The 24,000-nt window shown below is 33.5% G+C and overlaps 1 protein-coding gene and 1 pseudogene across 2 annotated transcripts in view; one reads left to right on the top strand and one right to left on the bottom strand.

Moving 5' to 3' along the window:
- Window positions 1–24,000, bottom strand: part of LOC145265516 (sodium/hydrogen exchanger 9B2-like) — a 72,004-nt gene that overhangs the window by 10,252 nt on the left and 37,752 nt on the right. For both annotated transcript variants that reach the window (XM_080121428.1, XM_080121427.1), the window contains exons 6-10: window positions 23,688–23,794; window positions 19,463–19,627; window positions 10,830–10,938; window positions 9,396–9,532; window positions 2,250–2,324 (exon numbers count right to left, since the gene is read on the bottom strand). In XM_080121428.1, the coding sequence (XP_079977554.1) occupies window positions 2,250–2,324; window positions 9,396–9,532; window positions 10,830–10,938; window positions 19,463–19,627; window positions 23,688–23,794 (593 nt within the window). The remainder of the gene's footprint in view (window positions 1–2,249; window positions 2,325–9,395; window positions 9,533–10,829; window positions 10,939–19,462; window positions 19,628–23,687; window positions 23,795–24,000) is intronic.
- On the top strand, window positions 5,909–6,042 carry LOC145265827 (U2 spliceosomal RNA; annotated as a pseudogene).

The raw sequence follows: 24,000 nt of genomic DNA, 5'->3' as shown, positions 1-24,000 counted from the left end.
ATTTATTTATTTTTTTAAATCATGTTAATTGAATAAAATTTGTTAAAAATTATAATAAACTAAAAAAAAAAAAAAAAAAAAAAAAGAAAGAAAGAAATTTAAAAAGTCACACCTTTTATTATATAGATGTACAACTTTAAAAATTATTAAGAAATTCTAATATATGGAACACATTCAACTCAATCTATTTGGCAAAAAATAAAACGATGTTATGTTAGGGAAAAAGTGGTGAAAATTTACAGAGAAGAGGACACAGTATTCGAGCACCTGTTTCAAATTTACCTTAAATTGTTGCGCTGTTTATTTGATGAAATATAAAACAATTGTGCTTTTTTTTTTATAGTCTTTTACTTTGCACACGACTTGGCATTTGCATTCTGTTACTCTTGCAGTCTTTAAATCAAATGCCAACAAATATTTGTCATAAACCATTCTCAGAATTTTGTTTATTCTGTTCATCATTTTTGTTTCTTCCATCATGATGAGGATGATGGTGGCTAAGTGGATAATAACATGGACTGAGAACCAACACTGGACCTTGTGTCTAACCTCTTGAAGAGGAGATAAACAAAATAATATTCTTCATTAGCGGGACCTGTGGAAATTCCACAGGGAACTCCTTCATATGTAATATATTGATGTTGGCATTCTGTAGATGTTCAGTGTAAATGGAGACGCTCTGATATTATTGTAGCTTTTTTTGTTAAAACTGCAAAAGTATTTATCTAAGCCAGCAGGGACGCCCGGCAAAGCATGCTTAAATATGGTATTTTGATTCTTGCAGATTTCGTATATATTATTATAGAGTTAACGTTCTGTTGATTTTTATATATTATAAAGTTGCGATTTCAAAAATAAAATAAAAAGATATCCATATGACTTTGGTGCATCAGCTTGAATCAAAACCGAAACCTAAACTTATGAAAAAAGTTTATATATATATATATATATATATATATATATATATAACTTGAGTTTCTTCAGCTATAATTGAAACTGAAACCAAAACTTATGAAGAATTCTTGATAAAATTATATAAAAAAAATAGATTACTGAAGTGCCATCAGCTATAATCGAAACTGAAATCAAAAAAATTCTTGGTAAAATTATTTATGACAAGAAATGGAAGTATATAACAATTAAACCACAGTTCCTATTTACAATGCCTCTCCACAGGACAGAGTTAGACACCAGGGTCGTTTTTTAACGTGGAGAAAAGGAACAAAAATTTTAAATTATCTCAGTCGTGAAGGACTTCTCCTCCACTGAGAGAGAACAAGAAATTGAAGTGCAGCATCTGAAGAACAGATACTACACTGTGATCTCGGCCCAAACCCCGGCCTAGTAGCAACAATTAAACCATAGCGTAGCACACAAAATAAATAACACACACGCTATCCTATTAATATATAGATAATATTAAACAAGACTATAATACTGATAAAATTTGTTATCATGCTAACAGAAATAATATTAAACAAGACTATAACACTAATAAAATTTTTTATACTAATAGACATAATATTAAAAACATTAATAAAATTTGTTATCATGCTAACAGACATAATATTAAACAAGACTATAATACTAATAAAATTTGGTCTGCTAATAGACATAATATTAAAAACATTAATAAAATTTGTTATCATGTTAATAGACATATTAAACAAGACTATAACACTAATAAAATTTGTTATGCTAATAGACATAATATTAAACAAGACTATAACACTAATAAAATTTGTTATCATGCTAACAGACATAATATTAAACAAGACTATAACACTAATAAAATTTGTTATCATGCTAATAGACATAATATTAAACAAGACTATAATACTAATAAAATTTGTTATCATGCTAATAGACATAATATTAAACAAGACTATAACACTAATAAAATTTGTTATCATGCTAATAGACAAGACTATAATACTAATAACATTTGTTATGATGCTAATAGACATAATATTAAACATGACTATAACATTAATAAAATTTATTATGCTAATAAACATAATATTAAACAAGATTATAATACTAATAAAATTTGTTATCATGCTAATAGACATAATATTAAACAAGACTATAATACTAATGTTATCCTATTACTATATAGATGATAATAAATGAATTATTTGTAAAAATTGTAAAAATCCAAAGAAACTGGAAAATGTGCTCAACAAGAGATGAAAAAAAGGAAAACTAGAGACATCAGATATGGAAAAAAAAACCCATTAAAGACTTACAATTTGTCCGTATTTTTCCATAACTGGTTTGTTTTTATCCCGTGCAGCTGACAAAGCCACAGATCCGATGGCAGCCTAGGAGAGAAAAAGAAATAACATTTAAAAACAAGTTTATTGCTAAAATATTCTGCTTGTGCCTTCCTTAATTAGTCTGTACGTTACACTTTCAGTAATTAGATATTTGAAAACGAGGCTGCATCAAGTAAAGAGCACTTGTAACATAGTGCACATGAATGCGTGGGAAAATAGCAGCAGCAAAGGATAGCTGACTTATGAAGAGATTAGCAGCAGCAGCAGTAGTTGAAAAACCGCACATATGCAAATTAGGAAGTGTGCGTGGGAAGAGAAAGGAAAAGAAAAAAAAAACACAAAGAGAAAAATGTGCCACATGCTCGGGGCAGGAGCAAAGTGTGCATCGAAGTAAATGGAGGCGTTGAGGAAGAGACTGGACCGGCTGAGACTAGCGTGCGGTTGGAGGAAGGAGAAACATGAACCAGGTAAAATAAACATGTGCCAACATTAAACTTTTTTAAAGTGGTGTTGAAAATAATGATAATAAATGCTTTTGTTAAAAAAAAAAAAAAAAAAAAAAAAAAGAGAAAAATACTGACCCGGATTTTTATTTGTTCTGTTTGTTTTTTTTCCTGCAACGTTACACGCTCTAATATTCTCATAGTATCGTCGTTGTCCGTTTTACATGTTAGCATGCGTTTCATATAAATAATTATTTAAAGGTGTTATTATCAGGTTGACAAAAAAGTTCTTGTGGTTTTTAACTTTTTTAAATTCAGATGAACATATCTCGGTTCAAACATAAATTTATTGATCAAAATAAGCACCATCAGAATTAACACAATTTTGCCAACGCAAAGCAAGTGTATTTATGCCAGTAACCTAAAGATCTTGTGTTCTGATGGCAAAGAAATCGCTTAAGGCGTTCTTGATATCGCTTAGGTTTTTGAAGCATTTCTCACACAGAAAGTTGTCAAGATGCTTGAAAAAGTGATAGTCAGTAGGTGAAAGGACTGAAGAGTATGGTGGATGATGCAGAGTTTTGTAGCCCAATTTGTTCAACTTCTGCAGGGTTGGTTTAGCAATGTACGATCGGACATTGTCATTGAGGAGAATCAAATCTTTTCTATTAACTAATGGTTTTGCCTGCATTCAAAAGAACTAATGGATGAGACCGGTCGCAGACCACCAAACACTCAGCATCACCATCTTTTGGTGCAACTCTGGCTTTCAGAAGTGCTATGGAGCTTCATTGGCGTTTAATCACCGAGTTGAGCGTCGCTGGTTGCCGTAAAGAACTCACTTTTCATCGCAAGTCACAATCTGGTCGAGAAACAGGTCGTTCTTGTTGCGTAAAAGAAGGGAAGATGATACTTCATAACGACGTTTCTTTTGGTTGTTGTTCAATTTGTAAGGCACCCATTTATCACGTTTTTTGTCTTCTGAATCTTTCTCAAGTAGTTGGAAATCTGCTGCGTCAATTAAGTAGTCATATATGTTACATCTAATTTAGAAGCAAGTTCTTAAACAGTTGTGCATAGATTGGCTTCGACTAAGGTTCTTAACTGATTGTTGTCAACATCCGCTGCTGACCACTATACTCAACTTCAAGACTCTCATTGCTACCATGAAATTTCTTAAATCACCATTATATTGCGTGTTCATTAATGCTTCCTGGGCCAAACGCTTTGTTCATATCGTGAGCTGTTTCAACAGCTTTTTGGCCTAGCTTGAATTGAAATAAGAAAATTGTGTGAATTTGCTTTATTTTCATCTTGTATTGAACATTCTAAAAAGACGTAATTGTTTTAAAACAATTGTAATTTAAACAATTAGATAGAGCGAAAAAAACGCTCTTTAAAATGATATATAAAGTAAACGTATTATAATGTAAACTGATTTTAAAGTACATCATTTGAAATCAAAATTAAAAATTTCGCAAGAACTTTCTTTTGAACCTAATACAATAGTGCGTTAATGGCAAGGGAGATTACTCTGTGTAACTTAGGATTTGCATAAGTAGATTAAATAGTGAAACTGGTTTACTTTCGTTGCATTTTTTTTTTTTTAATTATTTCAAAACTTTATAGATGATTATTTGGATTATTCAGACTACTTTTCTCAGGTTCTCACAACGTTTCAGCTGATGTAACTTCCAACTTGTAACTCAAGTGGGTCTTGTCAAACTCAGGAATCTATATGAAATTTCAAACTGACCTCCCCCACTTTAATTTATTTTTAAATTCATAGGGGAGGTGAGGGGTTACTTGTTCTTGTTCAAAGAACACAATTACAAATTACTTAAGACTGACCAAATGAGAGCAAGCTACTCATGTGGATTAAAGAAAACGTCCCGTACAAACTTCTATACAGATTCCAGAGTTTGACAAGATGTGTCGTAAAAAAGATTGGGAGTTACTCTGACCAAAGCATTGTAAGAATAACATCCAAGATGAAAACAGATAAAAATTATATTACGCTTATCGCTCCGTTAGGTGCGCCAGAAATTTCGTGAAAAATAGTGAATAATTCCACTCCGTCTTTCCAAGCTTATAACTCCTCGAAAAATGTCATTCAAGCCCTAATTGTTTTTTCAATTAAAGGAGCAAGGACCAAGGTTTCATTAAAAAAAAAAATAAATAAAATAAAAAATAAACAACATGGTTTTTTTTTTTTTAAAAGGTTTTAAACTTTGGACTTTACAGGTAAATTTCTAAAAAACACTACTTTGAATATATTATTTATTGACCTTTTCTCTTCAATTTGTGATATATAACACTTTGGTGAGTAAATTATTTACTTTTTAATAGACATTTCAAAATGGGAGGCGTGAATTATTCGACCCCCTGTCTTTCCAAGCCCTCAAAGCCCTACTCGAAAAAGGTAACTCAAGCCCTAATTTTTTTTTAATTAAAGGAGCAAGGACCAAGGTTTCATTAAAAAAACAAAAAAAAAAAAACAAAAACAAAAGAAAAAACAAAAAACGTGGTTTAAAAAGAAAAAGTTTTAAACTTCGAACTTTACAGGTAAATTTCTAAAAAACACAACTTTTTTTTGTTTTAAATTTGAATATATTATTTATTGACCTTTTCTCTCCAATTTGTGATATATAAAACTTTGGTGAGTAAATTAATTATTTACTTTTTAATAGACACTTGAAAATGGGCGGGGCGGGGGCGTGAATAAAAAAAAACAAAAAAAAACGTTTGTCTAAAATATTATATTCGGTTTATTGGAAAGAGCATAAAATTTCACATTGACCCTGAAAATATCGTAAAAATAGAATCAATAGAAAAATTTTGATAGATTTTTAAAGTTTAAAAATTGAAAAATATTGAGTTCGTAAAATTCATTACTGTTTCTTAAAAATAAAAAAAAATATTTCTATTACTTTTAAAACAACTTTAATAGTTTATTTTGGAAGTATAATCCATAAAAAAAATAAACAACCCACTTTTAAAAGAGAAATTACGAGTTTTTTTATATTTTATTCGCAGTTTCGTGTTAGGGGTGTCATCAAAAATTCCTACAAAAATTCTGATACACCTATCGCTCTGTCTGTTATCATGCTGTGCATCCCTAAAAAAAGAAAGTGGAATATAATATAAAAAATTGGTGTCGCTGTTGAGGCAAAGCTAATAAAAATGATTTTTCTTGGCCTTTTGGCTAAGATCAAAGTGTAGTATCTGTTCTCCAGGTGCTACATTTTAATTTCTTCTCTCTCAGTGGAAGAGAAATCCTTTAGGACTAAGACAATTTTTCTCCACGTTAAAAAACGACTCTGGTGTCTAAATCTGTCTCATGTGGAGACATTGTGAATAGGTATTATGTTTAATGTAACAAAGTTTTAATTTTAAAAAAGTAACTGGAAAAAGTTATTTCTGATTTAATTACAAAATGCCCTGGAAATGTCACTTCTGATTAATTATAAAATGTCCTGGAAAATATCCGTTCTGAACAAATTTTTTGTTTACTTGCCTCCTCACAAGGGCGGAATTGGCCATGAGGTCGGTTAAAAATTTAGGGGGAAACCAGCTCCCCAAAAGGGGCACTCTCGTTCCTTATGAATACAGTATGAAATCAAGGGAAATAATTTATTTTATTTGACATCAAGGGCAGATAATCCAGTTCTTCACTATTGTGGCAAAATTGGAAAATTGAAACTCAAGCGAAACCAATGGTATTTACTGAATTGGCATGTCACAGTAATGAACATATCCAAAAATTACGAAAAATGATAAGGTAGAAAATTAATTATTAATGAAAAAAGTTTCCAAAGACAATTGGTAAAAATTTAAAAACAGTTCTAATCGTATAAAAAGGGAGATTAATCTTTTCTGAAAACTGAAAATCTTCGACCAATTTAGCAAAACTTAATTTTCACTATTTTTTTTTTTTTTCTTAATTGCATTTTCACCCGTAACAAGGCACAGTGCCACTTTCATGTAGGGAGCTGCTTACTGGGACATAACCTGCAGGGATACTATGTGGGGAGTTGAGCAGCAAGATGCTTGTTTACTTTACACTTGAATTTTTGCATGTCAGTACAGTCAGAGAAGCAGGCACCCAGAAGGGAATGACTTCCCAAATCTAGAAGTCCCGGGGAAGAAACTATTAGAGTAAAAGGCTTTGTGGCATTTGGGAATTTGTAGGGATGGAATTTTGCTGCTTGTCGAGTTTGCAGGAGTATTTACGTTGAGGGAGTAAAAGGGTTTTTAGTTCGGAGTACCTCCCTTTAAAATACTTGTAAAACAAGCAGAGAGATGCAACATTTTATCGATGGTTGAAGTCTAGCTTACAGTGCGTGACCTATTAGGTTGGTGACTCCCTTTTGAACCTGGACTAGGAGTAAGAGACTAGTAGCAGATAAATACGACGACAATACTCCATACAAATGGTGGCTTTGTAACAGTACAGGATACTTTTAGGCAGAAGTAACTTTCTAGCACGATAGAGAGAGCCCACCTAATTGTCTTTGAAAACTGTTTTTATTAAGAATTAATTTTCTATCGCTTTTCAAAATTTTGGGATAATTTCACTACTGTGACCTGACAATTCAGTAGATAACATTGGTTTCACTTAAAATTCAAGATTTCATTTTTCGAATTTCTCTACAATAAGAACCGATAATTCAAACAAAAAGAAAAAGCGAAAATTGCGGTCACTTGATATAACAGTAACAATAAACAACCGTTGCGAATAAAGACATTTTGGTACTTCTCCAGAATTCCCTTCATATTTAAAAATATCTGTATGATGTACCTATCTGTGATAGAAAGAAAAACATTGTACCGGGTGGGGCAGAGCAACTTGCTTATTTGGAATATCAATTAAAACATAAGTAATGCGGGTATACAGAAACATTCATTTGGAATGCACCCCTTTCATTTCAAAGAACCTACTGTTGATTTTTATATATAGGTTGGTTGGTTGTTTTTGTTTTACGGCATATCAACCCTTTTCGGGTTATTTAATGCCGAATCCAAAGATTTTGAAGAAAATTTTTTGAATAGAATATATTTGTTGTTTTCAAGTCTGTTTCTATTTAACCTATAGTTGGAACCCTAACAGGTACTACCACTCCGGGTCAGAGTGGACCTGGGAGCAATGGTAATTAAAGGGTGGCTCCACACTCCCCAAAGCCCGCAAGCTGGGGCCTCACCACTTGATATAGTTTAAGGTCATATCCAGGACCCCCATTGAGGGACTTTTACCCTCTGCCGGAGGGCAGTCGGTGTATTCTAATGCCCCACCGACAGGGCCTTTTATATGTAGGGTCTTTCTGCTTGTGTGGTAATGAAACTTCTCAAATGCACTTGTGATGTCAGGCTTTATGTGTTTGACTGCCAGGAACACAACCACAGGGGTGAATATTGAAATGTCTACAGAATGCATGTTGCATTGTGATAATTGAGCGAACCCTTGAAGAGAGAAAAAAAAAAAATGCCTCAACAGCGAAAGCACGTTCCAACTTTCATCTACTTTATGATGCTCACTGGGGTTCCTTAACAATAAACAAAAAAATAAATAATCCACATTAAGAACCAAACTTTAAGCCTCGCCCTCTCAAATAAGTCCATTGCTACCATCCGTGGAGCAATCATCGCCTTAGGGCACCAAATTTAAATAAACAAGTTGCTCTGCCCCAGCCGGTCTTCCAAAAAATCACATAAATTGATCAAGTAGTTTTATTTTAATAAAGAAAATAATTTTAAGCGATTAATAGACATTACAACAAAAATCTCCAGAGTTTGAATTATGCTGAGTTATCTTCCTTGTTTTTGGAGACAGCTTTTAAAATGGTAATTGCTTAGCCATTAGATCTGATTTTCTTATGTATTAGTTTATGATTTTTGGAATATATTTTCTTTCCATCCTGGGTACGTGTATCATACAGATTTTTCTTTATTTTTAATATAGAGAAAATTCTGGACAAACACGGACAATTTTGATATTCAGTGTTAAATCTTTTTTTTTTTTTTCAAGTAAAAAATAATAAATAAAAATCATAAGTTTTACAATTTTGGCAAGACAATTGGATAATTTGTATATGACATGGCGCAAAAATTAATAAGCAGCAATTCAAACTTTAGGAACAAGGAATTTAAAAGAAATGGAAAATTAAAAGAAAAAAAGAATTAAAAATAAATAAGAAAAAAGGAGTCATAAAAGCAATTAAAAGGAAATAAAAAATAAAAAAGGAAATTTAAAAAAAGGAAATTAAAAAAAAAGGAAATTAAAAAAAAAGGAAATTAAAAAAAAGGAAATTAAAAAAAATTAAAAAAAGGAAATTAAAAAAAAAAGGAAATTAAAAAAAAAGGAAATTAAAAAAAAGGAAATTAAAAAAAAGGAAATTAAAAAAAAGGAAATTAAAAAAAAGGAAATTAAAAAAAGGAAATTAAAAAAAAGGAAATTAAAAAAAGGAAATTAAAAAAAAGGAAATTAAAAAAAAGGAAATAATAAAAAAGGAAATAAAAAAAAAAGGAAATAATAAAAAAGGAAATAAAAAAAAAAGGAAATAAAAAAAAAAGGAAATTTAAAATAAAAGGAAATAAAAGGGAAATAAAAAAGGAAATGAAAAAAATTTAATAAACAGAATGAGGGTGTGTATGTGTGTAGGGGGGGATTACTAACCTGCACAGTTGCTTTTGGTAACCAAGCAAGGCCAACAAAAAATTTCTCTTTGAGATTCAAATTAGTTCCAAAAACTGTAAAAAACGCCACCAACGTCCTAAAAGACAGACCAACAACGAGAGTTGCAATTCCATAACCTGAAGAGAAAAGGGAAGGATAAAAAAAATAAGATTCAATCAATTCGATTTTGAAAAAAAATGAAATGGATAAAAAGTTAGAACCCAACTTAGACAAGAAATTATTGAACAAGTTAAAAGCAATGATTAGAGGTAGATTTAAATAACAGAAATTAAAAAAATATCAGGAGAGGTTTAAAGGGAAGAGTACAGGGAAGGAAGGAAGGAAGGAAGAGTATAGGGAAGGAAGGAGGGAGGGAAGAGTATAGGGAAGGAAGGAGGGAGGGAAGAGTATAGGGAAGGAAGGAGGGAGGGAAGAGTACAGGGAAGGAAGGAGGGAGGGAAGAGTACAGGGAAGGAAGGAGGGAGGGAAGAGTACAGGGAAGGAAGGAAGGAGGGAAGAGTACAGGGAAGGAAGGAAGGAGGGAAGAGTACAGGGAAGGAAGGAAGGAGGGAAGAGTACAGGGAAGGAAGGAAGGAGGGAAGAGTACAGGGAAGGAAGGAAGGAGGGAAGAGTACAGGGAAGGAAGGAAGGAGGGAAGAGTATAGGGAAGGAAGGAAGGAGGGAAGAGTATAGGGAAGGAAGGAAGGAGGGAAGAGTACAGGGAAGGAAGGAAGGAGGGAAGAGTATAGGGAAGGAAGGAAGGAGGGAAGAGTATAGGGAAGGAAGGAGGGAGGGAAGAGTATAGGGAAGGAAGGAGGGAGGGAAGAGTATAGGGAAGGAAGGAAGGAGGGAAGAGTATAGGGAAGGAAGGAAGGAGGGAAGAGTATAGGGAAGGAAGGAGGGAGGGAAGAGTATAAGGAAGGAAGGAAGAGTATAGGGAAGGAAGGAGGGAGGGAAGAGTACAGGGAAGGAAGGAAGGAGGGAAGAGTACAGGGAAGGAAGGAAGGAGGGAAGAGTACAGGGAAGGAAGGAAGGAGGGAAGAGTATAGGGAAGGAAGGAAGGAGGGAAGAGTATAGGGAAGGAAGGAGGGAGGGAAGAGTACAGGGAAGGAAGGAAGAGAGAGGGAAGAGTACAGGGAAGGAAGGAAGGAAGAGAGAGGGAAGAGTACAGGGAAGGAAGGAAGGAAGGAAGGAAGGAGGGAAGAGAGAGGGAAGAGTACAAGGTGAATAAGAGATAAGTGGAAGGAAAGTAAAATGGCATGTCAAGAAAGAAGGTGGGGAGTACAGAGGAAGTAAGAGGAGGTGACAAGTAAGATAGAGGCAGCAAATGAAGGGGAGATAATAAATGGGAGGCATGGAGTAAAGGGGAGGTATAAAATAAAGGGGAGGCATAGAGTAAAAGGGGAGGCATAGATAATGTGAACGTAAACAAACCTATAGTTTTGCCGTTGAGTTTATCGACATCCACTTCAGTCCCAATCAGACCAAAGAGAAGTGGTTGAAAGATGAGCCACAAAACGGCTGTTGCGTTATTTATCGTCTCCTGAATGCAAAAGAAAAGACACAAAAATTCATGAAACAATTTAAAATTAAAAGAGTTATGCGTTTCTTTTGACCAATCTGCAGCTTTTTTTTTTATATTTTAATTTCCTGGAAACCTATTTAAAAAAAACTATCACAATCTGAATCGCTGATTAATTATCGGGTTGTTCAGAAAAATTGTGCTAAATATTAATACTGTGACGCGGCATAATCACATTGCCACACCGGTTCCCATCAGATCACCAAAGTTAAGCAACGTTGAGCCTGATCAGTATTAAATGGGTGACAATTTGAGAATTCTAGGTTCTGTGCTCTTCTCTTATCTTGGCATTGTTTCCAGTCAGTCTTGGGCCTCTTCTTGCCACTGGATCCAAGCAGTGCCGAATCAAGAGAGGTGTGATAAGGAATTGCACAACCCTTGCCTCACAATTACATGCACAGCTACCCTTACATGAGGTAGCCATTGTCTCTTGAGACTGAGCGGAGGCATCGGTAGCCAAATATCAAGTATTACTAAATGCTCAGGAATAGTGGATTTTGATACGTTAAACTTTTATGGTAGTTCTTGTATTAATCAATAAGGGTAATCTCAGTTAATGTCTCGATTTGATCATCATCTGTAGATGATGGTCTACCTGAATGTTTTTCATCAATAAGGTTAAAACTAAACTTTGCGAAGTATTTCGGTACAATTCTGTCCGCTAAATCATCTTCACCATACACACTGCCATATATTATTTTTTTGTTTGCGAGGCATTTTTGCTTTTATGGCAAAAAAAAAAAAAAAAAAAAAAAAAAAAAAAGCATCAAGTATCTAAAATAGGTCTTAGAATCTCCCATTTTCAAAACGGCTCCAAAATTCACACAAGTTAAATAATTGGATGGATGTTTTTGTCAGTATTTTAATTTTTTTTTTTTCAGAGTTTTGACAAGTTCTCAGGACTCCAAAAGAAAGAGGACATCATGGCATCATATTTGTTTTCTTTATAACTGAAGTGCTCAGCACTACTTGTGTTTCACATTTGAACCATTTTGATACAATTCTGTCCGCTAAAGCATCTTTACTGTACACGGCACATATATTTTTTGTTGTTTGCAAGAAATTTTTGCCTGTATGGAAATAAAAAAAACATTGAGTGCCTAAAATAGGTTTTCCATTTTTTTAACAGCTCCAAAATCAATATGTTAAATAATTCTTAACTCTAGTAATTGTCATTCCCCAGTTCAATACAAAACACCTGATGAAAGCCGGAGGGCAAAATGGCCAAAACGTTGTGACGATAACAACCAAGATGAGGATTGGTTGGTTGGTTGTTTTTGTTTTACGGCATATCAACCCTTTTCGGGTTATTTAATGCCGAATCCAAAGATTTTGAAGAAAATTTTTTTTAATAGAATATATTTGTTGTTTTCACATCTGTTTCTATTTAACCTATAGTTGGAACCCTAACAGGTACTACCACTCCGGGTCAGAGTGGACCTGGGAGCAATGGTAATTAAAGGATGGCTCCACACTCCCCAAAGCCCACAAGCTGGGGCCTCACCACTGGATATAGTTTAAGGTCATGTCCAGGACCCTCATTGAGGGATTTTTACCCTCTGCAGGGGGGCAGTCGGCGTATTCTAATGCCCCAACGACAGGGCCCCAAGATGAGGAAGTCAGTCCGACAATCTCAATTCTTAACTCTCTCAAGAGAAAGCCTGGAGTATTCTTTTACTAGAAATTTAAGCCTAGTTTGTTTATAATAAGGTTATTCCAATCTATATGGTATAATCATGTTTGGCACACCGGTTCCCGTTAGATCACCAAAGTTAAGCAACAATGAGCCTAGCCAATATCAGATGGGTGACCATTCAAGACTTTCAGGTGCTGTATGTATTTTCAGCTTATCTCGGCATTGTTTACAGTCGTTCTGGACTTCTCCTTGCCACTGGACTCAAGCAGTGCTGATTCAGGAGAGGTGAGGTTGGGATTGCGCAACTCTTGCCACATAATTACACGTTCAACTGCCCCTACAAGGGGTATCCTTTGTCTTTCAAGACTGAACAGAAGCATTGAATTCAAATCTATTTAGTGTTTGGTTTCTTTATTAATTTTGACTACGAATAAAATAGTTACGGAAACGAGAGTGATAGATACTAAAAATAACATTGTGAGGAGTGATGCCAAACAACATACGAGATAGGAGCGATATGGGGACCGAGCGATGCCGAGTGACCTTGCTAGTTGACACGAATTCAGAGGAATTCGCACGGCTGACTTATAACGATGATGATGGTTTGATGTTGTTTTAAACAGAAATGTCTATGGAATTTTGTCAGAAAGAGAAAAAACAAATAATTGTTTTTATCTCATTGTCGTTATATATCTTAACAATGAAAACCGGGGTGACTAATCACCCCTAATTTGATAAGTAGAAACACCTCGGTGCAAATGGGGGTTAAAAATTGGGTAGAGATAAGTTCGAGAGGAGGAGTAGAAATTTATAGGATAAAAAAAGAGAGGGAGAGGAAAAGAAAAAGAAAGAATAACTACAAAAAGGTGGCGGGAGGAATTATTGATTTGATAAAAACGAGACACTTGGCTAATCGGCATCTTCTTTTTGCTCTGGCAGCTGATCCCTTCCCGTGGACTGACGGTAGATGAAGAACGGAGAACTTGGTAAAGGAAAGAAAACTGCCAGGCCCCTAAGTTGCATGACTAGGTCAGTGTGTAACTATTATTTGTAAAGTCGAAGACAATAATCAATTCTATGTTAAGAAAAACCAATTAAGTTTTGACTTTCTTTTCTTTAATTGGAAACGCTGTTGTGAATGCAATATACTTCTCCGATAGCCCAGGTGACGTTTGGAAGCTGATTTGAAAGCGAAACCGGGGAGCGACTGACGAGTGATGTCAAACAACATACAAGACAGAAACGATAGAGACTTTGTGAGAAATAGCTTACAAATGAATTAATTGCAAATGACAATTAGAACATTTAAAATAGAAGTTTTATTCAAACATAACTTGATTCTAAAACAGAAGAGTGTCATTTCTGTGATGAATATAAAAAATGAAAAGATTATTTTAATTTACGTCTTCTGTAACGTTGTTGTTTGAGCAGAACCCCAGTGCCTCCTGGGTATGGTTGGCCCTGAAAGATTCAGTCCCCAAGCCAAGCTAATTGCCATAATAGCTACGAATTCTGATTACATAAGCAATATGTCAACTAGTATATATCATGACTGGTATATGCGTGTTTGACTGGATAATAAATGACACAATATCCATGCGAAAATGACAAATAATAACTGTTTGATTAAAGATATTTCCGGGCAGGAGAGGGTGGGTGTTGATTCACTTTGAGATTTTGATTGAAAGAATTATTTCTAAATTTGCCTTGGCACAAAAAGGGGAATATCATTTCGATTGTTGATAAAAAGAAAATGTCAACTCAAGAGATTTGAACATTTGACTCAGTTATGAGATCATATTTGACCTTGGAAAGCTGTTGGATCAGATGAGTAGGTATTGCCAATCAATCAATCCATTACTGCATGAGTCTATGTGGCACTCATTGGTTGGCCAATCGGGGAGGGGGGGGGGAGAGGAGGAGAGATCACACTCTTGCTTGACCACATTCTCAGGATAAATAGCAGTGCAAAGCTGTTTTTTTGGCAGTAAGTTAGCAGAGAGAGAGAGAGAGTTTGTTAGTCAATCTCCAATTAGCAGTTCCAGACTTCCTGCCAGTGTCCCGTAGCAGTTCCATCAGAATTCTGTCAAAGTTCGGCAGACTGAGAGTTCATCTGTGGGATCAGTTAAGAAATTGGCAGAAGCAGATTCAATTCCGCAAAAGATATTCAGTGTTTTGTGAATTAGTGACAGAGAGAAAAACTGAACGAAGGAAAGGCGTATGAACTTGAAATGACAAGTCATTCTCCCAACAGTGGGGGGGGGGGGGAAGAGAAAAGAAAATTTAGTTAGAGAAAAAAAATGAACTGTTTATTAACAGAAAAAAATAGAAATGCTTAAACTTTGTTGACGATAACGTTGGTACACACAATTTTTTTTTTTTTTTCCTTTGTTGACTATTTTTTTTTTTACTCTTATTTTTTCTTCGCTTGACTTATACACTGATCTGAATAATGGACATTGTTTTTAAATACATAAATTAAAAATTCAAACTACAGCTTATGTCCTTCATTACGATTGTGAAGGTGGCTGGTGTTATTTGCGTCTGATTGATGAAATATCAACCCGTTGAGTGAACCTATTGCATTTTCATGGTGAGGAGGTTCAGCAATCACTAGAACTTTTCTTTCTTTTCTTTTCACTTGTAATGTTGCGCAGCTGGCTATCCACTTGAGATCACAGCCCCGTCACTCGGAGTGGCAAACGAGGACTTGTCAGGCTGGTCATCCACAGCGTCGCATTATAGATTTCAATTGTGTAAATCATTTAGAGTTAAAAACGGTTTTGTTGTTTTTTTTTTCTTCTACAAAGACAGTCACTGTTCGCTTAATCAGCAGCAGCCCATCTTTTTTTTTTGTCTTCTTCAACAAAACTACACATGAACAAGGTGACTATTTCAATGCCAACACAATCATCTATCTGTACAAAAGTCAAATACACCCTAAGATGGAGTACTGCTGCCACATCTAGGGAGGAGCTCCTAAGAGTATCCTTTCCTGCCTTGACAGGGTACAAAACTGTCTACGGAATTTAGTGGTCGAGGGCCATTTCGCTTCCCTATTTCTCTTTGAGCTTTAGGTTACTCTCCCTTCTTATCATTCCAGCTATCAAAGAAACCCGATTGTTTATTTGCCTAAAGAGTAAATATCCAATCGGCTTTTATTAAGCTCTTTTTTTTTTTTTTTTTTTTACAAGGAAGTCATCACCAATTATCAAGGACCGGAGGCCACTCTGGAATAAGGGTTATTGCGTGTACAGTAATCAATGGGATAATATTGTAGCTTGTGTCATCTGTGAATTCTGGTCAATCACTTTTCAATAACTGACATGTTATTAACAGAATGACACATGATCCTTTCAAAATCAGTCTCTTCATTTCTTCTGCTTAAAGCATTCAACAGTAGTCGATGTATCCTAACATGTAGGGTTTCTCAGATTTTCCTCTGCTGTATGTCAACTTTACTGGAAAAAAAAAAAAACGTTGAGAATGTGTCTCTGTTCAATCATTATTCTTATGGCATGTGCTCGACCGAGCTCCAATCTACGGTCCCTCCCTGTAAAACTGATTGCAACAACTTCCCTCCCACCCTATCGGTGTGTAAAACTAAACAAAAATTCCATGAGCAGAGTTTTTTTCCCCCAAAACTGTCCATCTACAAAACAATACTGTGTCTGCTTCAAGACTGACTATATACAGGGTGGCACACTTAAAAGTAGCCCGATCTTTCTAATCTTTCTCTTCGTGACAAACTGACACCACAAGACAAAATGAATTCTTTTTCCAACAAGATGACGCTACATGCCACACATCTTACAGATCACTGACACGAGTTCATGACATGTTTACGGAAGAGAGAACAATAAGCAAAGGGTTATGGCCACCACGTTCCCCAGACTTGTCATCATGTGATTTTTATCTTTTAAAACAGAATGTTTATGCAAATAATCCTCACAATCTAGACCAACTAAAGGAGAACATTACCAATGCTATCTGAAGAATCGCCAGAAGATCTACAGGCAGTATTTGCAACTGTTGTTAAACGTGTCTAGAAATGCATAGATGTCGACAGGGGGCACTTCCAGCATCTTTTATAACATTACAGATAATTTAAACAATAAAAGAATGTTCCTCCTCTCGACTACATTTTTGGACTACTTTTAAGTAGGCCATCCTGTATAACATGGTCATGTTGAATAGTATTCTGAGCAATGCTGGAATTATTGCTGGGTGCACACACGCATATGGAGCTGGGTACACACACGCAAATATTGTTGACAAGTCTTCAAACCAAGAAACGTCATCAAAAATCATAACAATTGGAAGAAATGTACAGAAGCTTTGAAATCAACATTCTTCAACTGACAAGTTTTGAAAACAGTCATATTGAAACTTGGCCTTGGACGAATTTAATAAGGGCCAGTGGAATGTGGCATGGAAAAAATGAAATTCCTATTTGAAGTTTATTGTAAATAAAAACAAATGCCAGCCAAGAAGTCAGTCAGAGAGATTGACAGACACAGAGCCGATCGACTAGTCATTTTGTCGTCCCCCCCCCTCACTCCATAGCATATTTGTGGAAGTATTATTGCAAGAATAAAATTGTCACTTTTTTATATACCCAAAATTGACAGATACGCCTGAAGAAGGTCGAAGGTTAGATCAATTGAAACGTGAAAGTCACACTCAAGATGAGAACAGTAGTCCGATGAATCCAAATAATACGAATAACTAATCCTCATCTCAAAAATTCAGAAATGTCACAAACAAAAAAGGCATTAACTCTTTGCATAAGCAGCAGCAGCAGCAGCAGCTTCTGTTTTCAACAACAAAATCGCACACGAACAAGTTGACATCTAAAAACCAAAAGACATCTGTCAAGCAAAATATCTGTCTTTTATTCTACCACCTCAGATTCCCAATTGATTTGCGCAATTGCTGTTGTCTTGTGTCTAAAGAATTCAATGTTTGCATGCCATTGTTTCCTTACAGCAGGCACATGCTAACCGTGGCCACTTATCTTTATGTCTCTCTACACAGTTACCCCAAAAAGTCTTAGGGAAACAAATATTCATCATTTTGCAAATTTATATAATTATAAAACTTAAATGACCTTGTAACCAGTGTTGTAACCTAACATCCAGTTTACGACTTCCGGTTGCGCATGCGTACATAAACATAAATACATAACAGGCGAAACAAATAAACACAAATCGCTACTTTTGCAGAATTTGACCTGCACACTGAAATATTAACGTTATTATTTAGAAATTATTATTTAACATGGGAAGGGTGGGGATGTTTTATAACTATACTGTTGCAATTTTCTTACAAATAAATCAACTTTGACCCGTTGACAACCATAAGAATTTACAACGGCGATTTCTCCACTGCCTTCCTTTTAATTTTTTTAATTTATTCTCCATTTTTTAATACACCTTTCTTTACATTTATACATTTTCTTCTACACTACCAACATAAATAAATAACACCGAAAATATGTTCTTTTTAAATTGCGTTACAAATAATCAACGTGACAATAAAACGTATGTGCATTACAAATAAATAATCAATGTAGCAATAAAACATTGTTTTACTGTGTACGTTTTCAGCATCCCAATTTTATTTTTGCGTTTAAATTATCCAAAGAAACAACTGTTAATACTTTCTGCTTTTTTTTTTTTTTACATCGTTCATTTCCGTATTACGTTTAAGTTATTTGAACACAATTTTCTTACAAATAAATCTACTTTAACCCGTTGACAACCATAAGAGCATTTTACAACAGCGATTTACCCACCACCTTCCTTTTTTTATTAATTTATTCTCCATTTTTAATACACCTTTCTTACAAAACATTCATACATTTTCTTCTACACTACCAACATAAATAAATAACCACGATAATGTTTTTTTAAAATTGCGTTACAAATAATCAACGCGACAATAAAATGTATTGTTTTACTGTGTATGTTTTCAGCATCCCAATTGTTTTTTTTTTCGCGTTTAAATTAAAAGATATATCAAAATTTGAATTTAACTTTAAATATTATGCTATCTGTTCAGTGCACATTTACCTATAAGTATGGCAAACCACTTACAATTCAATGGCTCCAAGTTTTTTTTTTTTTTTCAAAAATAAACAATTATAAACAGAACGACTCATAGAAATCTATATTCTTTTTTCATTTTAATATACTTTCATAGAAATGTTTGTTATGTCACAAGTGTCAGGCTCATACATTAATTCCATAGCTAATATAACATACTGACCCAATGGGTCATGGATAGTCTAGTAACAAAGTAAAACTTTTGGTGTTCCAATATTTTCAAAGAATTTACAAAATGTGGTGCAAATTTACTGTAATGTATTGGAAAAAATGCATTTCAGAGAAAAACATTATCACATACTTATGTGTCATACCGAAATTAGTATAAATTCCAAAAATTATGAAAAATAGTCCAGTAGAAAAATAATTATAAGTAAAAACAAAATTTTTTGAAGTGGCGATTTTCACTGTAAATTTACTCTTTAGAAAATCAAAAACAGGGGGAGATAACTGCATGCGCAGAATCTGATGATGCTATCTTTCAGGTCGGCCATCTTGCTACTTCTCTATATGCTGCACACATATCAGCTTTAGCACATCTTCTACTGGACCATTTTTCCTTATTTTTGGAATTTGTACTAATTTTGACAGGACATATAATTATGTAATAATGTTTTCCCCTGAAATGATTGTATCAGGCGACACACTATAGTAAAATTGCACCCAAAATGTATATGCAATGTTTGAAAAATTTTGCTTGAAAAAAAAAAAAAAAAAAAAAAAAAAAAAAAAAAAAACATACAAGACTTTCGATCTCATTCTTTTTCCTCCATCCTACAGCAGCTACAAATGCTACAGTCAGACACAGAAGAGGTCCAGTGCCTGGAAGCTCCAACCGGGGACAGCCAAGGACTCCAATTAATCCGACAGCAAATAAAATGAAACCTTGAAGAAAGATTCGGTTCTTCTGCAAGAGAAACAGAATTTGTGTAGAACAGACAATTTTGAAGGGTTGAATGGAGATTTCTATTAACAAAAACGAAAATTATATATATATATTTACCAGTGGTGAAAAAACTGGACTAGAGTGTTCAATGTGTAGCCAGAGCAGTATATAAGAAATTTATTAATGTGAGTCCAGAACGAGTTTACATATTGTTTCAACTAGAGGAAGATCCTCAAAGAGAGGAAATATCCAACTAGCATTGTCAGAATTCATAGAGTATCTATGAATTCTGACGATGCTAGTTGGATATTTCCTCTCTTTGAGGATCTTCCTCTAGTTGAAACAATATGTAAACTCATTCTGGACTCACAGTAATAAATTCACATCTTATAAAATGCTGGAAGGTGATATTTATATAAGACAATCCTAGCCAAATAAAATTGCTCAAAATACTAGTTAGAGCAAATAAAATTAGAGTTTATTTGTTCAAATTTCATTTAAGAAGAATCACTTTTCAAAATAAAAATTTATTGTTTAAACTAAAGAATACAATGTTTAAATTAAAATCTTTAATCCATGGATTTCACATCAAAGGAAAAAATTCTAGCAAAATACTAATACTAGTAATTTTGAAGGACTATTAGTATTTTGCTACAATCTTTTCCTCTGAGATTTACTTACATTATAAATCCATGGATTAAGGAAATTAATTTAATATTGTATTCTTCGGTTCAAACAATAAATTTTTATTTTGGAAAGTGATTCTTTTTAAATTAAATTTGAATATATACTCTCTAATTATATATGTTTCAAATATAATTATCCACGGACACATGTTTCGTTGTATACGACTCAAAGTGGCTGAATTGTAGACGATGAAACATGTGTCAGTGGATAATTATATTTTAAACAGCATATATGCCACTTCCTATTTGGGGTTACCAAATTAGTAAAAGGGAAAATTATTCCCAACTTGCATTTAGGTAAAAATGCACTTTTGTATAAATAATTGAATTCATTCAAAACGTATCACAAAATAAAAATGAACACACAAACACACACACACATATATATATTATATATATATATATATATATATATATTAATATATATTATATACACTAGCATTTCAGCCTGTCATTGTCCGGGTATTTGGATGTGTATATTGAGCAAAAAAAAAAAAAAAAAGTGTAGTAGGAAGACAGAAAGGAGGAAAAGAATGGGAAAAAAAGTGACATCTTTGCTGTTATGACCACTGCCAAACCGGAAGTGACGTAGGTTTAAACTAAGGCTAGGAGAGGATGACTTTCAAAAATATTGGCGAAAAAAAGTGCCCCTCCCCTGTAGAAAAGTGCCCAGTTAAAGGTGAAGATATTAATGTTTTTAACCAATATTTTGATATTTGGCGTCTGAAAAGGCAAACTTCAAAACGATACTGATCTTGGTAAAATCCATCATCTCTATCAAAATTTTTAGGCAGACATGCAAACATACATACATTTATATATTGGTAACTAAAAATTTTTGACCCAAACCGATTAAAAAGCTTGCCCTATCTCTAAATACCCTTTATGTCAAATTTCAAATGTTTAGACCAGAAATTGTCTGAGTAATTTGGTAGAAACTGCAGAGGTCTAATTTTTAAAAACTTTGACCTCTATTATGACCCCTTAACGTTTATCGCTTTGGGCTCAAATCAAGTTATTAAGTTAAATCCATGTCCAAGGAACCTATATCTAAAATTTCAAGTGTTTAGACCCAGAATTGGTGGAGGAGTTTGGTAGAGTTCTCAAAGGTCAAATCGTTGAACTTTGACACCTTAACAGCCAAATTTCTGGCTGAAAACCGATCACAAAGATTTTCCCAAATCTCAATATCCTGTATATCAAATTTCGAGTCTGTAGACTGAAAATTGACAGAGTTATTGCATAGGGAAATGTAGACACACAGACACGTTCACTTTTATAGATATATAGATATATATATAACTGCGGAATACGATTGTTATCTTGAAAAAAATTATATAACTTTATTCTTGTTACATTTCTGATTTTTTGAGATGAGGATTAGTTATTCATACTATTTGGAATCTTTGGACGACTGTTCTCATATTAAATGTAATTTGCACAACGTTTCGGTCGATGTAACCTCCAACCATCTTCAGGTGTATCTTGTCCAACTTGGGAACCTAGACAGAATCCATTATTTACTTCATGGGATTAGCATGCTCTCATGACTGAGATAGAGATCCCAAGTAATTTGCAATAGTATTTTTTGGTCGCCCATATCTGAAGAAGATCAAAGGTTACATTGACTGAAACGATGCACAAATGACAGTCTAGTTTAGAACAGTAATCCGAAGATTCCAACTAATACAAACATTTTTGTTGTAAAATCAATTTTTATTGGTGAAGTCTTGTCAGCCATTTTCAGCCTTGGAAAGTGGACCTTGGGTTTACTTTTAACAACCTCATACTTCTGTTCCCTTAGTCTTCACATTCTACGAATGATGTTTCTGACAAAAGATGAATAATTGTTGTTCTCTGGAATTAGAATCTATGTATAAAACAGAGTTTTTGACCTTAAAATAACTGTGAGTCAAATGGTTTCATGTCTTATCTGGAACGATTTCCATATATATATATACTTCAGAATAGTTTTTATTTAACAATCAGTTGTTATGGAAACGTGAGATTGTAGGTTTACAAAATATTACTGGCAGTAATATTCTATAAGTTATCCCATCTAAACAAGAATTGCTCGATATGCAAGATAGAGCAAATAAATTAAATTGTAATTCAATGAATTTCAAAAACTCTCATTGAAATGAAATGAAGTGGTTGAGTTTCATATCAAAGAATTTTTATTATTCTAAGCAAGACAAAGACTGCTTTAGAAAGTTAATCTCCTTAACCTATACGGTTTTGATGTCTACCATCTCATCAGAGGAGAGAAAATATCAGCAAATACTTATAAAGGTATGCACCCTATTTGCTAAAGTTAGTGAGACATGGAAAGTCAAAGTCAAAATATATCACAATAAATACCAATCTTCAACATCCTAAACTATTAGTAGGGAATATAAATTTATTTTATTTTATTGTACAGAAAACAATTAAATTGCAGTAGATTTGTTAGAGGTTAAAATTAAGATTGATGTGTAACACCGGAAAAAACAAGATATTGAAACCTTTTTCCTGGGAGGGTTTAGAACGGAAATTAAACGTGAAATCCAACCAAATTACTTCAAGTTGAGAAACAAATAACAAAAATAAAAAATAATAATAATAAATTAAATTAAATTAATAAAGATCTCATTAATTCAGAAGCATGTCCGGTTTCAAGATAGTTCAAGGTTAACAATTTTCACCATAATTTAAAGAAGAAATATGAAAATAGCGGCCCCCCAAATTTCATAAACACCGGAAGAGGATTTATCAAAACACAAGGAGACAGATCACAGTGCGGAATACCGTTAATATCAGGAGGAAAACATGTTCGGATACATATTAATCTTGTATTTATTTCAATAAATCTGACAAGATGACAACCTCGAACATTTTTGAACAATATAAAGTTTAAAATTGTTTAATTGATGTCAAAACAATTGTAACATTCGAAAAAATACAAATATAATGAAATCTTTTTCCTTGTTTTGGTTTTTGCAAATACATATGAATGTTCGATTACAGAAATGTTTAATCATGTTGCTTAATATTTGAGTCAATTTACATTATTGATATATGTATATTTCCACCATCTAATAGATTTTAATATATTAAACCTTTGGGGAAAATTTTCTAACAATATATATATATATATATATATACACACACACACATCTAAAAAACAAAATTTTTAATCTTAAACAAAATTTTAAGTCTTAAAATACAAAATTTAAATCTAAAAAATGACAGATAAAAAATGCTAGATTATGAAACTTTAATTTATTAATTAGATTGTCTTTTTATTAACTATTTGAATAACACTCAAAATCAGATCAGTAGTCCGAAAAATACTAATAATTCAAATCAGCAATCCTTATCTAAAAAATTCTGAAACGTAATATAAAAATACTTACTTGCTTGGATGCAGGTATGTACCACAGTACAACCCCTAAAATAGCCCCAAGTGCCACACCCAACAATGCCTCCAAGGGTCCTTTGCAGATGGACCAAGCAATATTACCTGTGGAAACGGAAAAAATTTTGAAATATCAAACGACAGTGAAAGAAATCAGCAAAAAAGTGTTTGCATTGGAAATTGAATTAAAAAATGGAAAGAATAAAAATAGAAAAAAGAAAACTAGTAAAAGCAGAAGAGAAAAAACAGAAAAAAGAAAAATAAAGAGAAAAAAACAAAAGAAATAAAGAGAAAAAACAGAAAAAAGAGAA

The sequence above is a fragment of the Euprymna scolopes genome, chromosome 40 (genome assembly GCF_053919585.1).
Source record: "Euprymna scolopes isolate OS-2025 chromosome 40, ASM5391958v1, whole genome shotgun sequence".
Taxonomy (NCBI): Eukaryota; Metazoa; Mollusca; class Cephalopoda; order Sepiida; family Sepiolidae; genus Euprymna; species Euprymna scolopes.
Note: the sequence above shows the minus strand (reverse complement) of the source record. Positions and strands in the feature narration are given on the sequence as shown.